General features: G+C 35.8%; 1 protein-coding gene and 1 long non-coding RNA gene across 2 annotated transcripts in view; both read right to left on the reverse strand.

The window, feature by feature from the left end:
* Window positions 1-21,456, reverse strand: part of LOC134790509 (dynein axonemal heavy chain 7-like) — a 73,156-nt gene that overhangs the window by 40,312 nt on the left and 11,388 nt on the right. The window contains exons 14-23 of the mRNA XM_063761333.1: window positions 20,219-20,340; window positions 11,262-11,546; window positions 10,994-11,116; window positions 10,184-10,337; window positions 8,493-8,719; window positions 7,980-8,124; window positions 7,138-7,266; window positions 6,646-6,808; window positions 4,250-4,365; window positions 3,389-3,548 (exon numbers count right to left, since the gene is read on the reverse strand). Coding sequence (XP_063617403.1) covers window positions 3,389-3,548; window positions 4,250-4,365; window positions 6,646-6,808; window positions 7,138-7,266; window positions 7,980-8,124; window positions 8,493-8,719; window positions 10,184-10,337; window positions 10,994-11,116; window positions 11,262-11,546; window positions 20,219-20,340 — 1,624 coding nt within the window. The remainder of the gene's footprint in view (window positions 1-3,388; window positions 3,549-4,249; window positions 4,366-6,645; window positions 6,809-7,137; window positions 7,267-7,979; window positions 8,125-8,492; window positions 8,720-10,183; window positions 10,338-10,993; window positions 11,117-11,261; window positions 11,547-20,218; window positions 20,341-21,456) is intronic.
* LOC134790514 (uncharacterized) lies at window positions 15,112-16,195 on the reverse strand. The gene is made up of 2 exons (XR_010144196.1): window positions 15,451-16,195; window positions 15,112-15,177 (listed from the first exon to the last, which is right to left on the reverse strand). It is a non-coding gene; the product is annotated as an uncharacterized LOC134790514 (long non-coding RNA).

The raw sequence follows: 21,456 nt of genomic DNA on the forward strand, positions 1-21,456 counted from the left end.
CAGGTAAAAAAGTTTGGAGACCCCTGCCTTAGGGTATGGTGCTTTATGCACACTAGCGTCCCTTCCCCTCCCCCTGACGCAACCCCCCCTTTTTGCATGAAATATGTTCACAGTTTCACAGTTTTTTACATTTTTTGAGGAAAGTATACATTTTAGGAAAAAAGTGTCAATGAAAGAAATAATCCTTAATAAATTCTTAATAAAAAAGGTCATATCCATTTTTTTTATATGATGCACCATATTCATGTATTAGCTTGTTAAAATTCGAAATAACATAGTTTTTACTTAGGATTCGAAACTCATTTATCATTACTCATTTTACACAATGTAACACGAGGAATACGAATAATTTTAACAGCGTACTCCTGATCATATTTAGAGACAAAAATGTCCTATATTTTTTTTGAAATCCGGCTAGTTTCAGAGTTAATACCAGTTAAAAAAAAAACAAGTTTTTATTGTTACATAGTACAAAACGCCTTCTTGATGGCGATGTTGCTACTATGGGACGTAGTCTAAATATCCTTATTGATAGATGTCAAAAAGTGACAAGTAACACTTTGCAAAACCTAAGTTTTACGAAAAAAAAAGTGAAAATCCATTTTGGGTGACAAGTTTACCAATAGCATTTATTTTATGTACAAATACATTAAAAAAAAAAATAAACCTAAATAAATATTTTTTTGTGAAATTGACCTAAACTCATATTACATCTTTTCCTTCTTTTGACCTCATGTATACATTTTAGGAAAAAAGTGTCAATGGAAGAAATAATCCCTTATTAAATTCTTAATAAAAAAGGTTATATTCATTTTATAACACTTATTAACTTATTATACAAGGTGTTCTCAAGAAATGCGAAAGATTTTATTTCTGAGGTCAAAAGAAGGAAAAAACGTAATATAACTTTAGGTCAATTACGCCAAAAAAAATTTTTTTTTGTTTGTTTTCTTTTTTAATTTTTTTGAATATATTTGTACATAAAAAGTAAATGTTTTTGGTAAACTTGTCAGTTAAAATGGATTTTTACTTTTTTTTTCGTAAAACTTAGCTTTTGCAAAGTGTTACTTGTCACTTTTTGACATCTATCAATAAGGATATTTAGACTACGTCCCATAGTAGCAACATCGCCATCAAAAAGGCGTTTTGCACTATGTAACAATAAAAACTTGTTTTTTTTTTTAACTGGTATTAACTCTGAAACTAGCCGGTTTCAAAAAAAATTATAGGACATTTTTGTCTCTAAATATGATCAGGAGTACGCTGTTAAAATTATTCGGATTCCTCGTGTTACATTGTGTATAATAAATGAGTTTCGAATCCTAAGTAAAAACTATGTTATTTCGAATTTTAACAAGCTAATACATGAATATGGTGCATCATATAAAAAAATAGATATGACCTTTTTTATTAAGAATTTATTAAGGATTATTTCTTTCATTGACACTTTTTTCCTAAAATGTATACTTTCCTCAAAATATGTAAATAACTGTGAACCGGGACATATTTCATGCAAAAAGGGGGGGTTGCGTCAGGGAGAGGGGAAGGGACGCTAGTGTGCATAAAGCACCATACCCTAAGGTATCATACTACATTCATAAAAGGCTGGCTATAATTAGTTTGTCTTCCCCATACATTAGAACACAATTTAACCGAATCAATATTGAAATTGATGCCGTCAACATACAACACAATACACAACAGTACAATGCCTCAAGGGCCTATTTTAGATTTAAGCTAGTTATTAATTTCGTTTAGTAGTACCACTGTATATATGCAGAATTGTGCGCGCTTGGAATCGGACGCGCATTACTGCACAATACTGAATAATATTTTTATTCGCGATCGGCGCGACTTAGGTCGCTGCCCCGTATGTTTTCGTAATGGGTTCGCAACAACTCATAGCGAACGAGTTACTGGCGTTCGTACAGAATGCCGTAGACACCATGGACGAAGTCAGCATCAGGCAGATCTGCAAATCAAGTTTTAGTGAAGACGATATTTGCAGTGGCAAGGCGCTGCTTTTCCAGTCGCTCGGGAAAATCGACCAGATGCCATCCCGTCGGAGGGATGGGGGTGTGAAGAGTCTCCAGGACATCATTAAACTGTTCAAGGAGACCGATCCAGACGACGTGCCTGCCTTCGTTGCGAAGCGGCTGGACCGGTTACCGCCGGTTACCTTCGACCACGTCGACGTTCACAGGCTGCTGAAGGACATAACATTCCTGAAGACAAGTTTGGCAGAGGTGCAGTCTAAGTTAGAGGTGGCCAATAACACCATTTGTGAACTTCGTACTGAGGTAGTGACACTCCGTGACACTGTTTCGGTATGTAGGTCACACGAGGCCACTGACTTGGGCTCGTGTAGTGATGCGCGTGCAATTGTGTGCAATGCTGGGTCAGCAACGAGCGATATGACGCCAGTCCCCGCCGCCGGCCCGCCCCCCGCACCCCGCACGCCGCGTCTCGTCGTACCGTCATCTGCTCCAGTTGGTGTATCAGTGACTCCTGGTCTCGATTACGCTGCTGCTGCAAAACAAAGAAAGGCACCACCGAAGGTGCCCGAATCTGCTTCTCGAGATGAGAAGCTACCCCGCGCCGAAAAAGGTTTCCCGCAGGCGTCGAAGGAGAGGCGGCCGCGCAAGGCGCCTCGCAAGAGCCAGTGTGGCACAGCGGAGCCAGATATTGCATCTGGACTGAGGGCTGCCACGCCGAATACGGCGCTATACGTATCGCGCCTGCATGTTTCCGCCACGGCAGACGATGTGGTGGAATATCTTCGCAAGAAGACCCGTTACGAGTTGAAAGTGTTCCAGCTGCGATCGCGACATTACGTGCACTTCAGCTCGTTTGTGGTGCGCGTGCCGCGGCCGCTGCTGGAAGCCATCGCGAGCACGGACTTCTGGCCGAAGGGTGTGATATTTCGGCGGTTCCGTGGGAATCTGCCGAATCCTACACCAGAGCAAGTGACGCCGCAACAGAAAACTGCGTCACGAAAATGATTTTTTAGTATTTAAGTTTTTTATTATTGTATATATATATGTTAGTTTGTAAGGTATGTATCTATGGGCCTTAGTAGCCTGAAAATAAATGCTTTGATTGATTGATTGATATATATTGTATGTAAATAAATGATTTAAAAAAAATGAAATTGTCAAAAATGATGAATTTACTAGTGACTTTTGTTTACATAGTTAGCAAGTTCCATAGAATTACACTTTAGTTATAAAATTTATTGGTTAACCAACCAAATACAAAAACCGCCTGAATCTGTCATTGAACGACCTGACTTTAACCTAAATTATTCGATCATACTGTACAGAGATAGGCGTCATCCAACTAAAGTATGATAATAACTCAGCTACCACGCCTGCAACCCTATACCTACCTAAATTCAAATGTAGAGCGCCAAAGAGAGTTCTAAAGCATCTGTCGGTAAGCGGAGTGACGACCAAGCGGCCCGCGTTTCCGAGGTACTCGTAGCCGTACATCAACTGAGAGTTGATCATGCGGGTAGCAATTTGCCAACTTTGATCTTCTTCTTGTTCCTATAAATAATAATAAAAATCGGAGTTTTTGAGGATTCAAATATGAAATAAAAACATTATTAGTTTCTTAACGTTAAATGTTTATTATGGTTGAGCGTAGTGAAAGTTACGGTACGGCACGTAAGCGGTAAAAGTAAGGGTGCAGTGCTTTGTTAACTTTCATATGTAGGTATAGGTACCTACTCGATATAAAAAGACGGTAGGTATAGGCATGTAAAAAATTAGTATATATTTTTAGAAATAAATTGTAGGTAGGGTAATTCGCCAGTAACTGCCCACCGGCCATTAACTGGCCACCCTAAACTAAAAATGAATTCTATTCCATATACCTATAAACATAATTCATTTTAGTATAGTTTCCATAACTGGCCAGCCTTCAATAACTAGCCACCTTAAACTAAAATGAATTCTGATTATAGGTGAATAGAATTCATTTTTAGTTTAGGGTGGCCAGTTACTGACCGGTGGCCAGTTACTGGTGAATTACCCTACGCCGAAAATATTCGCTGATTCTGATAGGATACTGACCTGTCAGTGTCAAAAGTGGCATCTCCTCAAGCAAAGTGGTCACTTTTGGCACTGACGGATCAGTATCGTATCGGAGTTAGATCGCATAACTAAAACTCGAAAAAATGTCTGCGCGGCTAGAACTGCTACGCCGGTTACCCGTTGAGCCTCGACGCGGTATAATCTAATCTTACCTCCCAGTAGTACCGTATTTGAGAAAGCCAGTTGAAATCGTTGTCATGATGCACTTTACATTCGATAAGCAGCATGAGCACATCACGAGCGTGCACATCCAGTACCACAAGGGCTCCTAAAATACAATGTGATTTACTGATTAAATAAAAATTAGGATCTTATAGATTCTAGTAATAACTACAAAATATAAAATCCATATTTTTATTTGTTTGTTTTCTAATGACTAGAATTGAAGCAAATTGGCCGGAAATATAAAGTAAAATTATGTACTTGCATGGTCTAATAAAACATGGTCTTCTATTCCCAGAGTGACACGGGCCTACGTCACAATAACATTGCCACTTTATTTCAACATATCATGTTACATGGGTACATTTTACCTATGGTTAATAAGTTAAAATATTTCTTTATAATTTTATAATTTTCATTTATATGTATTTTATCTTAAATTTTACAATAACACGTCATTTTTAATTATTCGTTAGCAATATCTTCCGATTCACGAAAGAAATTTCAGACGTTCGGGTAATTCTGTTTACATTACTGGCAACACAGGATAGCGCTGTCATATTTGACAATTCGGATCTAGATAACTTCATGCCCTGACCGTCATCCTTGTCGAACGCGTGTTAATTGTTATTTCCTTCTCGCTCAGTGTCAGCAGTCGCAGTGTTTTCCAAACTTTTCACGTCGTAAGCTTGGTAATTAATGTGTAACTGTGAATTAGTTTTTCAAACGTTTGTCTTGTACAGATAAATAAAGTTTAATATAATACATTCGATTTGTTTTATTTTACTATGTCTCTACATGAATAACTTAAAATGAATGCCGTTAAAATAATTTTCACCGTTGGTTAAAATTCTCCCACATTTTAAAGTTTGAGAACCTGTAAACAGCATGATGACGTAGGCCCGTGTCAGTTAGGTCATACGCGAATCTCGGAATGGAGTACCAGGCGGAGTATATTATTATACCATGTGTACTTGCAATTATATTTTCACCTCAGCAGCTCAAACAAGCGTTTTTGCTTCTTAAAAACAGTGAGCAAAATGCGATTTTGCTCACTGAGTGAGACAAAATGACATTGAAGTGACATTTATAGTCAAATGTCAATTCAACATGCGGGGTCTAATACAAGTTCGAAATACTTGGGTTCTATTATCTCTGTCCCTTTCACACTGTTAGCAAAAAGAAACGGACGAAAAAAGTTCAAACGACATTCAACGGTATACTGACTGTTTATAATAGACCCCCGAAAAACTTCAGAACGCATCGTTCCAAACCACGTACGAGCTCCGTACGACTATGAATTCTTAATAATTATTTAATTAAAATAAAGTTTAAGATTTGATAAAAACTGACAAAAATACTATATTTAAGGTATTTTATTGTACAATTAAAATAATGAACTCAAAAAATACACAGATTATCACGCAAAATTAATTATTTTACTTTTAAGAATTTGTACTATAGTTGACGAATAGTACGTATCCGGAATTCGGACCGTATCTTACAATTTTTTTTGTTACAAAAAAACAAAAAGATTGAAGTGTCGGTTGATGTTCGTTAGTTCCATATTATTTTACTGAAATTTATCATTACGTTTTGTTTTTGTGTTCGATTGCGGTAATTAAACTTAATTGTTTGTATATCTTAAGAAAACATGAGTGCATAGGTATTAAGTGACGAAGAAGGATTACATTTTTCAAGTTGTCTAATAGGTATGTTCTCACAGCTAAGATGAAAAATTTTGTGTACTATACGAGATCAAAGTTATTTACATCTCGTGCGCTTTTGAGTCCCTTACTACGCTCAAGATTCTAAATTAGATTCACTCGCTACGCTCGAATCTTTCGCTTGCACGGGACTCAAAATAAGCACTCGAAGAAATATCAAACTTTGATCTCTTGTTGTACAAATAACTATTTACACAATGAAGGCCGCAAAAAATATCTGACACGAGCTTATTTGTAGAGCCATAAGAGCGTGTCACATATTTTTACGGACTTCAAAGAGTAACATATTATTGCAGGTGACATTACACAATTTTTTTATAATTTTTCACTTAATTTCTGATCGCCGTGTAGTGGCACGACCTAATTATGACTACGGCCTGATTCGAACTTTAAGATACGTCAAAAATTTGCTAAAGATAGGACTTGGTGTGGATATACCACGGCCCAATTCGAACTTTAATATACGTCAAATATTACGTATAGATACGATATGGATTAGATATGTCAGTATCAAAAGTAACGTTTTTGTTTGAAGAAACGTCACTTTTGACACTGGCATGTCTAATCCATATCGTATCTAGACGTAATATTTGACGTATCTTAAAGTTCGATTCAGGCTGTAAGGCAATTCCTGTGTAAGTGATGACTGATGAACGAACCTAGAGTAATTCTGTTCTGCAGACTTAGCTCGCCGCGAACCAAATCTACTATTTTGGAGATTTGGAAATTACACTTGTGCCAGTAGTCCATCATAGCCGATAAACTGATGTGGATTGCATCTGTCACTTCTGAGGTCCAAAATGTCATTGCTACGCATTGCACCTAAAAAAATCATTTCTACTTAATGCTTCATTCACCTTAGAGATTACTCGGCATCGACCCTGTCAGCAATGTTTTTCAGCAGTGGTGTAACGAGCCCAAATATCTGTTACTGCGTTTTGGATGTTTACAAAAGACGACACAAATATTGGTAAATTGTTCTACCAGCAATGCATTGGATGTAAGTAAATGAATGTATTATGATTTAAAAGATATAATATACAATACCCACATGATGTTAATCTAAATACCTGTCTACACTTCTGGGTCGTCGTTACTTATTTTATATCTGTGTTCTGAATAATTGAAGTCAAAATGAGGAAAATACTTACAGCTTGGCCCGGCCAAATGAGCACCCACTCCTGCCGCGCGCGCGCTATGTAGTCATTGTAGGAGAGCGCCACCGCGTTATGTACAGATACTTTCATTGACTTCTCCAACTCCAGTAACCATTTTTCCACCTACGTCGATATCACAGATCCATTAATTTAGAGAAAATAAGTTCTATTATTTATTTAACCCCAATAAGGAAGATTTCGATAAGCAGATGTTAGCAGATATTCTTAAATTACGGTCAATTTAACTGATATTTATTCAGGTATAATTCTACAGCATTCCAGCTAGGGGTGCCAATGTGCTGTAAAATTAAATATGTAATATTAAAGCTTTAGTAATTAAATTATATAATGAATATGATAATAATTAATTAAGCATGTTGATTCAAAAAAACGTATAAAATATCTATAAAGTTTATGATGTTTGTCGGCAAACAAGTCGCAGACAGGTGCAAAAACTAAGATATTGTTGAGAAGTATCCGAGTGCGGATGATAGAAAAGTACTGGTTTGCTGTTGTGTGAGAGGTATCATTCGCTAGGAGGCGATGGGTACGACCACTTAAGTAGTTGTCGGGAACAAATAAGGTATTTGTCTTCGCCACCAAGTCCAAGCAGTCCAACTCTCCTCTTAATATTTGAGATGCAGCATATATTAAGTTGACATTACGCCTTATCTCTAGGGAGTGAAAGCCTAGCATACCCAGTAAAAACTTGGTTGAGTATAAAAAGGGGTGTATGTTTTTTTACAAAGGAAGCGGAGAAAAGCTTTCTGTATGTTTTCTAATGTATCCATAATCAATGTAATGTATAAATTACATACCTATAATCTATAACAAACCTGTCCTCTAGCAGCAACGGTATTGATGATCATAACCAGTTGCACAATTTCTCCTTCAGAGGAGCGCATATGCGTCACAACCATTTCACTAGTGAACGTCAATTTAGCGATTCCCTCGAAACATTTTTTTAGATGAGGTTGAACTCTGTAAATAAAAACCGCTATTCAAGTCATTATTCTTGTAAAGTCGCTGCCCCAATATTACAGGGTTCTATGTTACATTTTCAATATAATTGAAATTCGACTTAATGACACTATGACAATGTTCAAATTTCAGTTCGATAAAAGTGAAACATAGGACCCAGTAATATTGGGGCAGCGAAGTAGTATTACAGAAGGCCGATTCTGCTTAGAACATGTTACGGTTTTCAACTTATTTTGATACCTTTACCTTGAGTCGTTACCAAATTATTGAAACAGAACCGGCCCCCAGTCAAGAAAGTTATAGCATAGCTCTAATTATGCACAGGAAAGATATGGCCGATACTATTGACAGATTTGTATTGAATTTACCGCATAGGATCTTTCGTCTCTGATAGAATTTCCAGCAACTCGTCATTGGACAGGAAGAAGAAACGCGGGAAGTACAACCGTTTCTTCTCGAGATACGCATTCAGTCCTTTCTGTACCAATTCAAGCAAGGCATTTGATCTTTTGAGTCGGTCTACCATTTTTTCTATCGTGATTACATCCAGGACTCGAGGTTCCGTATAGCAAGCCTTCATAATGTCTCGCCACATCTAAGAAATTTAAAAGGTTATTGCGCAAATTTCTTTTGGAAAAATGTTATTATAATGTTCAAGACTTTTTGTGTGATAGCAGTATGTAATGAGATAGTGACATTTAAATTATTACCTAATTATTCCTAATTTTAATTGAATATTAAACTGAGAACATTGTAAGTTTTTATTACTAGTTTGTAGGTAGGTATATTATGTTAAGGTCAGTTGACATTTATAATTTTTAAATTTATTTTTCTAGTTTGTAACTCATATTTTAATTGTAAATAATTGTATTACTTAACTATATTTTAAATATCGTAAGCCGTAAAGGTACATCATAGCTGCTGCATTGAAAAAACACCCTATCACCTGTACTAATGTATTTACACCTATGATGACGAAATAAAATTATTGATTGATTGAAGAAATCAGCAAACATGTTAGAAAACAGCAAAGCCTAGTTAGTTTACTTATAATAAGCGAAAGTCACGTATCAATGTCGTCGTTACTTGCGGAAATTCCTTACGGATGAAATTTAGCACCCGTTTGATTTTCCCGATTTGTCTGCGTCTAAACTTTGTCAAACCATATACTAAACGTATGAAAAGTTTGACGGAGTTTAACCACATACGTAAATTTTCAGAATGACTGGGAACAATTTATTATGTCTCTTTCGGGGATATGATTTCTACACGGTGTAACATGAGGAAACCGAATAATTTTAACCACGCATTTCTGAGGTCAAAAGAAGGAAAAAATTTAATATGAGTTTAGGTCAATTTCGCCTTTGTTTTGTTTTTTTTTCAATTTTTTGAATGTATTTGTACATAAAAAATAAATGTTATTGGTGAACTTGTTACTTAAAATTGATTTTTACATTTTTTTTTCGCAATACCTTCTTTTTGCAAAGTGGTACTTGTCACTTTTTGACATCTATCAATAAGGATATTTAGACTACGTCCCATAGCAGCAACATTACCATCAAAAAATCCTTTTACATTATGTAACAACAAAACCTTGTTTATTTTTAAATTAATATTATCTCTGAAACTAGGCGTTTTTAAAAAAAAGTTTATAGGACATTTTTGTCTCTAAATATGATCAGGAATACGCTGTTAAAATTATTCGGTTTACTCATGTTACACCGTGTATAGGTACGTGATAATCCAGAAGAATTAATTCTCTAAAACATAAAATTTAGCAATTATATTTTGTAGTGGGGTGGGTGGTGATCCTCGTTCTGGGTCGTTCTGAGTCGTACTTTGTTTAAAGATATATTTTTTTAATTTAAGGTGTGTGTGTGTGTTTTGTAATGATCTTTAATTAATTAATTTAATCATATTTTAATATATATCTTTAAATAAAACATAAAATAATATTATATTTTTAATTTGATAGAAATCATTGGAGCTGGATTCCAGCACTGACTAGTACAAAATGGATAACTGAGAACTGATAGATACATGACTTATTTATAGTAACCTTATCAACGGCACTGAATCGACGCCCTTCCTCAGGAATTTGTTGTTGAATATCCGGAGACGAAAATATGGGTTCCAAGTACATCCAAGTAGCCTGAACTTTTAACCATTCGTCTAAAATTTCTTGTAGAAGTACTAACTTGCCTTCCCAATCGCTAAAATTTTATAATATTTAATTGATTAATTTCCATGTAAACTTTGACATTAAATATTGCGTTTTACAATTAAGAATATAACGCTAACTTATTATCTGTGTAAATAAATGATTTAAGTGCTTAAAGAATGTATTATATATATTAAGAACAGTACGTCTACCACCAGTTTTTACATTGACATAACGCTCACGTCTACATAATTTACTTTCTGTACATCTCGCTTGCACTAATATGCGAGTACGAGCGAGATGCATAGAAAGTAAGTTACGTAGACGTGAGCGTATATGTCAATGCCAAAACTGGTGGTAGACGTACAGCGGGCTCAGCACGGTTCCATTTTTATCGACTATCACTATGCGCGTCCCTCTCGCACTTACATACTTGTTAGAACGTGACAGGCATGGTGACAAGGGATAAAAACGCGACCGTGCTAAGCCGCCAGGTCACTCACGTATTTTAAGTCTAAAAACGCTCGGCATGTTTCACTCCGTCCGTACCCGTACGTAGGTATATTTAACACGTTCACCGTCCCAATCTGAATTCTTAACCTTACGGCTTTGTAATAGAGGCTTGCCGTGACCCATATACGGGGCACGGACAGTGAACCTGTTAATATGTCTGTGTCTCACGGAAGTTTTGTTATTAAAATTACTTACAGAATGATTTCTTCGAAAGGTTTGATGTATGGTGAGTTCTTCATAGTCTGTGTTTTGACAATATGATCGTCCAGTAGCAATTGAATTTCGTCAACACCGGATAATATGTAAGTTCCGGATTCTCTGAAATGTTTATGTTTCTTCATTTTATTTTTAATCAGAATCTGATACAGTGTCCTCGTATTACTTAATTGATTGTATACCTAGTTGTATTGTAGTAATTTGATTTTTTGAAACTAAAAAAGAGTTTTAAAAATATTCCACTAACTTGTATGGTAAGATTTCAAATGTAAGGTCAGCCCATTCCTTCATCATCTTGTCCAATGTTCTCTCCAAGTTGTTTTCTTTAGTGGCAGCTTCCGAAATATTTTCGAACTTGTCGATGAAGTCCGCTAAATTGAAGTCGATCACCTTCTGCAGTGTTAACTCCTCGTCCACGATAATAGGAAACCCAACAATTGAGGATATCTTCTCCCAATGTCTGGGCTTAATGCCGGGGTTGCCCAGGGTTTGGACAATTGGCATATTCGACTTGAATTGTTCTATTTTTTCTCTAAAAAATAGCGACATTACAAAATTAAGTAAATTTCATACTTACTCAATAACTGTTCCTTTCCTTCAAATTTAGAAATCCGGAAGGTAAAGCCCCGTAAAAGCTATAATAATTTAATAATGTTTTTAACGCCAAGAACACCAAAAGGTGTCGTAACTATAAGTGTTATTGCGAACGCTGTCAAAGTAACCTTCACACTTTCATGTAAGGTGATGTTTTTGTTAATTCAAAGGGTAAATAATGGCCCCGTAGAAGGTATAACAATTTATTAAATAATGGCCATCAATGATAGGATTAAACGAACTTACCTGAAGTGAAGTTCAATCCTGATTATATGAAGCATTTGGTCCTGAATAATTAACAATGTAGTACATCTCGCTCGCTTGCCATTTAACGCGAATTTAGAGCCGCCATAAAAGAAAAAATCACCAACTGTCAAGATGACACTTCATATAGTTTAGAGCATACATACACTGATTGGGAAGTAACCATGAATTCATGGTTACTCGAGGAGGGTGGGGGTACCCCTTTATTCAGGACCAAATGCTTCATATAATCAGGATTGAACTTCACTTCAGGTAAGTTCGTTTAATCCTATCATTATATTTGCATTTGGTCCTGAATAATTAACAATGTAGATGTTTAGAGAAGAGAATTAAATAATTTGTTAAAACCAAATATCTCAAAAAACTACCCAAAAAACAAGCACTTGTATTTTTGGCAAGAATGTATATATATTTTATATATCTATCATGGATACCTATCTCTATATATCAGCAAAGGTAAACTAAACATAAGTTGCCATGAGAAATCTTAAAGTAGATCAATGTTTCAAATTCTCCCTCCTATAATATGAGAATTATCAACAATAAAATTAGAGTCTGAACTTATCATGCTATTTTAATAGGTAAATACTTGAGAATCAGAGATTTACTGTGTACAAAATTTTGAACATGTAAAGATACCTAATAAATATCTAACAAAAGTAGCAGACTAGTTATCTGGAGCATCCCTTCGTTATAAAACATTATATTCACTGGTGAGACCTGCCCTTATGATCTTTACCTTAACCAATGTGAGACATGATAATTCCATTATGTAAAGAAAATATAGAAATATTATTACTCCCTCTTTTAGTACTAAGTAGCATCTAAGTAATGTACCTATATTATGGTATATAAATATAAAGCCTCCATAAAAGAAGGAAGACATGTGAATTGTTACTATATACCTTATACTTTCTTGTTACTTGTCTAAGATACGTAAGACAAGGTTTTAAGATATTATGATGCCATATTTTTCTCTAATATTGTATTCGTTTATTCCAATAAGTACGTATTTCATTTCCTACCTTTTATTAATTTATTCATAAACAAATGTGTCTGAATAGTCATATTTCTTTATCTCAGGTCCTCAAAGAGTATTGCTATTCTAAATAAACATAAAAAGAATTGTACTATTTGTTGAAATAAGAAGTATCTAGTAAGTAGCCTGTAATCTCAGTTTCAAAATCTCAAGTTGATTTATTATTCGTGTCATACACCCTCAAAATTAAATAGATTCGCATTGCTTCTCGTGCATGCAATTAAGCGTAATTTATTGCATGTCCATATTCTAAAATCCGAATACAACTCTTCTTTCCCCGGTTGGAGTATCTTGAGACATGTTTGGAGTTGTTTCAACTAAATATAGTAAATTTGTTACTACATGGTGACTTAAGAGTCCTTACTCCTACAGACGAGCGTATTTTGCAAAATGCTTCCTTTTTCATTTAAGATTACGACGTAACTATTAGTATTTATTCAAAAACTGATAACGTACTTAAATAATCATTTCTTAAACTAGGGGCTGAAAACGTTCAAATTTTCATTTTCTCTTTTTGAACCTAAAATAAATGAGTTTTCTTAGGAGTCTTTTTCAAATTTTGCAGTGAGAAGGGTCGTTCGGTTCTCAATTTTGCAGTAAACAAGAATCATTTGGTACATGAATGATTACAATTCAACTCACCATATCTTGTACGAGGGGCTGACATGCTTGAAAATCGAAGATTCATTTTAAAAAATTGATAAAAAACCTTCCGAGTTTTCTTCATTTTTTTGGTGAAAACAGGGTTACATTACATTTTTTTATCGCAAATTGGACTTATATTTTGCCCCAAAAATAATATTTTATCAAATTGTAACTTTATGTCTACTCATAAAAAAAAAATCATAACTATAGGACCTACCTAGCCGTAAATCTATATTTTTTTAAAGACGTATAAATCACGCTGCACCGACACCGCGCGCTCCTCAGTCTCCGCCGAGTGCGCTTAGGGGACGGACCTGTGCTCGACCGTCAGGCGTTCGTTGCTTTCGTAACCATCGAGAGAGTTCCGAGAAGTGCTGTATACTATGATTAGAAAATCTTGATCCAAGGGTGTACATTTTTTACACCATATTTAATTTTTAAAGGCCGGCAACGCGCTTGCAACCCTTCTGGTGTTGCGGGTGTCCATGGGCGGCGGTAATCGCTTACCATCAGGTGATCCGTCTGCTCGTTTGCCTCGTATTTCATAAAAAAAAAAAAAAAAAAAATTTTAACAACCGACTCTCGCTTATGTGATAGATTTTCAGCGTTACTTGAATTCTGGTTAGGGTTTGCATTTTTATTATACCCGGACGACCTGGATGATGTCCAGGTTCTCATGATGGAGTCAGGAATGGTCACCGAACTCCTAATCTACTCATCATAACTCCATCGTGTTTGGGCTCAATAGATTTTCCTTGACGAACACCATCGATCTAGATGAGGTCCAGGTTCTCATGATGGAGTCAGGAGTTGGTCACCAGAACTCCTAATCTACTCATTAACACTCCATCGTGTTTGGGTTCAAATGATTTGCCCTGACGAGCACCATCTATCTAGATAAGGTCCAGGGTCATGAGACCCTTCTGGTGACCAACTTCTGACTCCATCATGAGATGGTCACCAGAAGTCCTAATTTACTCATCATAAGTCCATCGTGTTTGGGCTCAATCGATTTGCCTCGACGAGCACCATCTATCTAGATGAGGTCCAGGGTCATGAGACCCTTCTGGTGACCAACTCCTGACTCCATCATGAGATGGTCACCAGATGTTCTAATCTACTCATAATAACTCCATCGTATTTGGGCTCAATAGATTTGCCCCGACGAGCACCATCGATCTAGATGAAGTCCAGGTTCTCATGATGGAGTCAGTAATGGTCACCGAACTCCTAATCTACTCATCATAACTCCATCCTGTTTGGGCTCAATAGATTTTCCTTGACGAACACCATCGATCTAGATGAGGTCCAGGTTCTCATGATGGAGTCAGGAGTTGGTCACCAGAACTCCTAATCTACTCATTATCACTCCATCGTGTTTGGGCTCAATCGATTTGCCTCGACGAGCACCATCTATCTAGATGAGGTCCAGGGTCATGAGACCCTTCTGGTGACCAGCTCCTGACTCCATCATGAGATGGTCACCAGATGTTCTAATCTACTCATCATAACTCCATCGTGTTTGGGCTCAATAGATTTGCCCCGACGAGCACCATTGATCTAGATGAAGTCCAGGTTCTCATGATGGAGTCAGGAGTTGGTCACCAGAAATCCTAATCTACTCATTATCACTCTATCGTGATTGGGCTCATTAGATTTGCCCTGACGAGCACCATCTATCTAGATGAGGTCCAGAGTCATGAGACTCTTCTGGTGACCAACTCCTGACTCCATTACGAGATGGGGTCAGGAGTTGGTCCCCAGAAGTCCTAATCTATTCATCATAACTCCATCGTGTTTGGGATCAATAGATTTGCCCCGACAAGCACCATCGATCTAGAATCTAGATGAAGTCCAGGTTTTCATGATGGAGTCAGGAGTTGGTCACCAGAACTCCTAATCTACTCATCATAACTCCATCGTGTTTGGGCTCAATAGATTTTCCTTGACGAGCACTATCGATCTAGATGCGGTTGATAGATTATTAATATTATTTTATTTTACATACATACTTACAAATAAAGCTTCATTTGCTTCCCACAAGGATCAAGTAAACCTTATAAATCAACTTCGTTCTAAATAAAAACCGGCCAAGTGCGAGTCGGACTCGCACACGAAGGGTTCCGTACCATTATCTATAAAAACGGTCACCCATCCAAGTACTGACCCCGCCCGAGCCCGACGTTGCTTAACTTCTATCAAAAATCACGTTTACAACAGTATGGGAGCCCCACTTAAATCTTTATTTTATTCTGTTTTAGTATTTGTTGTTATAGCGGCAACAGAAATACATCATCTGTGAAAATTTCAACTGTCTAGCTATCTCGATTCGTGAGATACAGCCTGGTGATTGACGGACGGACGGACGGACGGACAGCGGAGTCTTAGTAATAGGGTCCCGTTTTACCCTTTGGGTACGGAACCCTAAAAACGGAGATACTTCTGTTTTAGACATAAAATCGAACTTCAGAGAGTTCAGTAGTTGTTACTTGCAGGTACTCTCGAATTTATTGTCATTATACAGGGTGGCCATAAAATAAGTGCTTTTCCGCTGCTGGCAAGAAAATGGTTGCTGGAAAAAAAATTACCCTCCCATAGAAAATGGACTAGACAAAATGTATGAAACAGCCAAATTTTTTTTTCGCAATTTCGGGGTTGGTCCCATCGCGGTTCGCGGTTGCTTAGTTCAGTATAATCCCTAAACCTCCCTGGCAACGGGAATGCACTTATTTTTGGCCACCCTGTATATATTATTATTTAATATAACCTTATCTTTAAAACATTTAATTATTCAACTTCCTTGGTGAACTGACTTGAATAAGTTACTTGACTTCGTGGATGAACTTGTCACAATAATTCCATGACATACAGAGGTAAACAATCATTATTTTTTACTCGTCGTTGGTTATATATTATCTCATCACATATACTCTATTGACTACTACCATGCTTATAAAATAAAATACAGAGTGCCAATATAACGTTAAAATAAATTTACTTGCAAATTAAATTGAAAAGTATCAAAATTATTCTTGTCTGCGTTGAAACGCGCTTAGCTTTGCCGGCGCTCGCGTACCGAGCGCTAACGCCATCTATCGAGTGTTATTTCGCAAAATCGGTGAACGCTCTAAGGAATAAGGGCTCTTAACACTAGATAGTTTATGTTGGAAGGGATTTAAGTATCCTTATTTAAAAAGTTGTTAAGTAACCACTTAACTAAGCTAACTAAGTAGTCACTTCCTAACTACGCTAAAAGGGGTATTACCATTTATATAGCCTACACTTAAAATATAATAAATTGCTTTCCTAGCTACAACAAGTTTCACTTTGTATTATATTTTAATATTTTATTTCATCATCATCATCATCATATCAGCCAGAGGACGTCCACTGCTGGACATATGCATAGGGAATATTTTATTTATTTATTATAAATGTCTAGAGGTAAGTACTTATTTAAAAAGATGATCCTGTTGGGTATCATTCTTTCAATTATCTGTTCTAGTATTTCTCAACCACTACAGAATCTAACAAAATAAGCAATTTAAACCAAAACAACATGTAATTAGGTCAAATAATGTAAAACATTTATTTAGGGACTGTGTGACATTATAACCACACATATGTATGTGGATCGGTCTGTGACGTTTCGTGCACTATCCCATAATAAAAACCACAAATCACTTACAACATGTGCATACACCTCGAGAATTCTAAATAGGTACTAAGAAAAACAGAATATGACTATTTACATAACATAGTTATGAGCTTATGAGTTATTATAGATAGACAGTTTGTCTCGAATGTTCTGTTAAGTGAAAATATCTTCATAGATCAGCTTGGACAGTCGTAAGACTGCTGAGAGGTGTCCCTATCTATCCACTTTCTGTTGGATCTTTACTGATCATATTCGTACAGAGAGTATAAAGAAAAGCATATAAATGCAACAAAATGATCTGTTGTAAATTTTATTATACTTGTGAAATTGTTTCAATTCACTACTGATTATTTATACAATTATAATTGATTACTTAGATCATTAGAGATAAAAGAAAAATATCTATTGCTCATTATGGCATAAAATGGGCATAAAGCATAATTTTACTTTCGGAATCCAATCCTTCTTTCATTTCAGCTCTACTATCGATAATTGTCTCTGATGGACCTGACCCATTATCATTAGCCCCCCAACCGTTCAAAGTAATTTTACAGTACCAAGAGGTATCAAACATTCAAACACAGATATAAATAAATACCTAAGTAATAATATTATTTCATTGTATGTTTTGGCCTTAAAGTTAGCTAAGACCGTTACTGTTTTAAAATCTCAAGGATTCTGCTATAGACATTTGGTAGATAAAGCTTTCTCTTGACCCTTTAAAAAACAAATACAACAAGGTAATGGGGACACTAATGTTCAAAAGTTGGGAAATGTAATATAACTATTACATACTTACCTATAAACCTAACTAATTATCTACCTACCTACCTACTTATATTTGATTATATTATCTTTCTTATCACAAATGTATTCAAGTCTGCCCTTTAATGGGCATGAGCTTGTGCTAAACTGAACCCTATCATTTTGTAAAAGGGTTCCAAAACATAAATAAATGTTACCACTGTCTTATAAAGGCCTGAAAGTTTGATAAATAAATGAGTTTGAAGCATTGTGCTATAATTCAATTGATATTAAATATCCATCCAATGGACTGATTAAGATTTCATATGCATAGTTTTGGTATTGTATCCTTGTTCACCTACAGTCTTGTATGTTATACAACATACTGTTCATTATCTTACATTTGAAAGTAATAATAAACTCTCGACTTAATTCAATATATAATACATTTTTCTGAACTAAATAGAAAATATGTCTTGTTTGATCGTTTTCACCGAAGGCAATAGGGCTTCGAGAACTTAAAATTCCATTGCTCAACTGACTGAGCTATCCGGGGACATTTCATAGTTTTGTTCACGTTATAATTGTGACATTTTCATTTATATTTTTATGAGGGTGGCTAAAATAAATTAGTAGCCCTTGAAGGGTTATGTTATGATGTCTCCTTATGATATTAGAATTTATTAGTAAATTTGTATGGCAATTTACCAAACTGTATTCACACAATATGATATTATGAAACAAGCTAAAGCTATAGTAAACTTGTAATTGTTAGTGAAAAAAGTATAAGCCATTAACCCCGGGATCACAATAAGGCAGTGGTTTGGATCTAGTCCTTATAAAGGCTGTTAAATACCATTCTTTTGTACACTAGTATATGTGTGTGATATACACTGCCAAGTCACTTATTTATTTTATTGTATTTGTGCAGGTTACAGAATAAAAATGGTAGGCCATTCTTAAGTCTTAAAAGGGTTCAGCACATATTATAAATGCTTAGCATAGACATTAATCCAGAGACATTTTTCCAACAGCATCCAGAACATTGTTATTATTTGTAAACAGTAAATAGATACTTAATTAGCATACAATTTTGTATAATGCCGCTAGCGGGCTTGTTAATGACAGAATATCACTGTCTATATTAGAATATGCTTGTGTTATTTATGTTATATTATGTACATGAAACAGGACCACGTCCATGACTGTGCTAATGCTAGTGTGCTAATGTCATTTTTTATTTATTTTTATAATACAAAACGATTCACAAATGATCATCCCACGGATGACATGTTTTTCACATCATTCACATGTGATCCATTTTATAATCGAATAGTAGATACTCTTGCTCGTCCCACGGACGAAAGGCTTTTTGCCATGCAATAAGCATTATATTATAGTTAAAGTGAGTTGAAAAAGATCTGACCATCGTTCCACGAACGAAGCACAATGTCGCCACGCGACATGTGAATATTTTCAAGCCAATATTTCAAACAATGTTGCTATGCAATAAGCATTATATTATAGTTAAAATGAGTTGAAAAAGATCTGACCTTCATTCCACGAACGAAGCACAATGTCGCCACGCGACATGTGAATATTTTCAAGCCAATATTTCAAACCATGTCCCACGGAACTATGTCCATCTTCTCTATAGAATGAAGCACAATATGTCGCCACTCGACATGTGTTATATCTTTAAGCCAACACCTCCAACAATGTCCCACGGACATAGACAAACTCGTCACACGAGTATGTATAAAAACTTGGCAAAAACTTTGTATAGGTACTCTATAATAAAGTGAGGTTAAGTACACGACTATTGTATTAGACCTCCAAGTTTCCCCACGGGAACACTTTTAGCACCTTATAGTTGCAAACATTTGGAAAATGAAGACTACTCTTGTTTACCAGCTGAACACTACGCTGAACACAAATGCTGATTAAATCATCCGTAAAGATGTACAAGGCTGTACATTGTGATGATGCGATATTTACAAATTTCACTTTCCATGTACACATTGCACTTCATATCGTCTTTTTTAGGTATAACTGCATGGGAAAAACTAGTAATTACTCGATAAAACTTAATTTACTAACAGTATGCGACAGATGCGTGAGGCGCGCGCAAAATATATGGCGGCTCTAAATTCGCGTTAAATGGCAAGCGAGCGAGATGTACTACATTGTTAATTATTCAGGACCAAATGCAAATATAATCATGAATAGATGAACCTTACAAAACTGAACTTGTACTCACCTAACGGCCACAGCAAGTCGATACGTATCAGGCACGTCTTGGAATTGTTTTTCTAGCTTGAACACGTTCTTGTAATAATAACCCACGTCGGATTCGATGTCTTCTGGATCAAAACTCCCAACCTAGAGCAGAACACACAAATAATACCAAATGTTATCTATAAAAAAATACTTAACCCTTAAAACTACATAGCCGAAGCCCTCTGCTCTAGACTAAATTTTCAAGGGGCAACTCTAAGCAAAACCTTAAAAAAGTTAAGTTGGCTCTATAGAAAAATCAAGAAAAAGCTTCATATTTTCATTTTTTTTCCATTGTATATCATGACTTTACAATAATTACTATTAGAACAAATTAAATTATTTTCAGAAAATATTTTAATTTGTTTTTTATCAAGTAGAAAACTACTATATAAATTATAAACTGAAATAAATGAGGCCTTGGTCACTTTTTCTTAGTATATGACATTTATTTCAGTTTATAATTTATATATGTAGTAGTGTTTCTACTCGATAAAAAACAAATTAAAATATTTTCTGAAAATAATTTAATTTGTTCTAATAGTATTGATTGGCAGCGCCATCTCTCTCGCTAACTCGGTATCACCTCAGATGATCCAGTTAGAAGGTCCGAACCATACTGTTCTACCTTAGGGATGGCCAGGGGGCGCCATAAGCCTTCAGTAAGAAGTGACGCCGGTTGATTCCAGACTGGGGCACTGGAGGCCTTGGTCACTTTTTCTTAGTATATGACATTTATTTCAGTTTGTTAATTGATTGCCTATATTTTATGTACGTGTGCGTCATACGACTAAATAAATAAATTGTATATCGTTACCCTACATACCATTACAGTATAATTTTAGTCTGAAATAGCTAATAAATAAAAATATGTGACGTCCCACGGATAAAGGTAACCTTATGGCGGTTGGCGCTTACGCTATTATTAACGCCACTCCAATATTATTGCGGCGCTATGCGACGTAAGCGCCAGCCGCCATAAGGTACCTTTATGTAGGTAAAGGCAAATTTTCAAACAGAAGTATACTTTCAGAGATTTTGTCAAAAAACCTTAAAACCAACGCGAATTCGTAATCTTCCGTCGCAAGTTACGCGCGGCACGCCTAATATTTTGTTCCTTTCTAATATTCTGGCTCTACGTCCCCTCTTCAAAACGTAACTATACTACACTAGTATGTATAAATCGATAACTGTTATTGTTACTGTCAACCTGACTAGTTA

Source organism: Cydia splendana, chromosome 5 (assembly GCF_910591565.1).
Source record: "Cydia splendana chromosome 5, ilCydSple1.2, whole genome shotgun sequence".
NCBI classification, from domain to species: Eukaryota; Metazoa; Arthropoda; class Insecta; order Lepidoptera; family Tortricidae; genus Cydia; species Cydia splendana.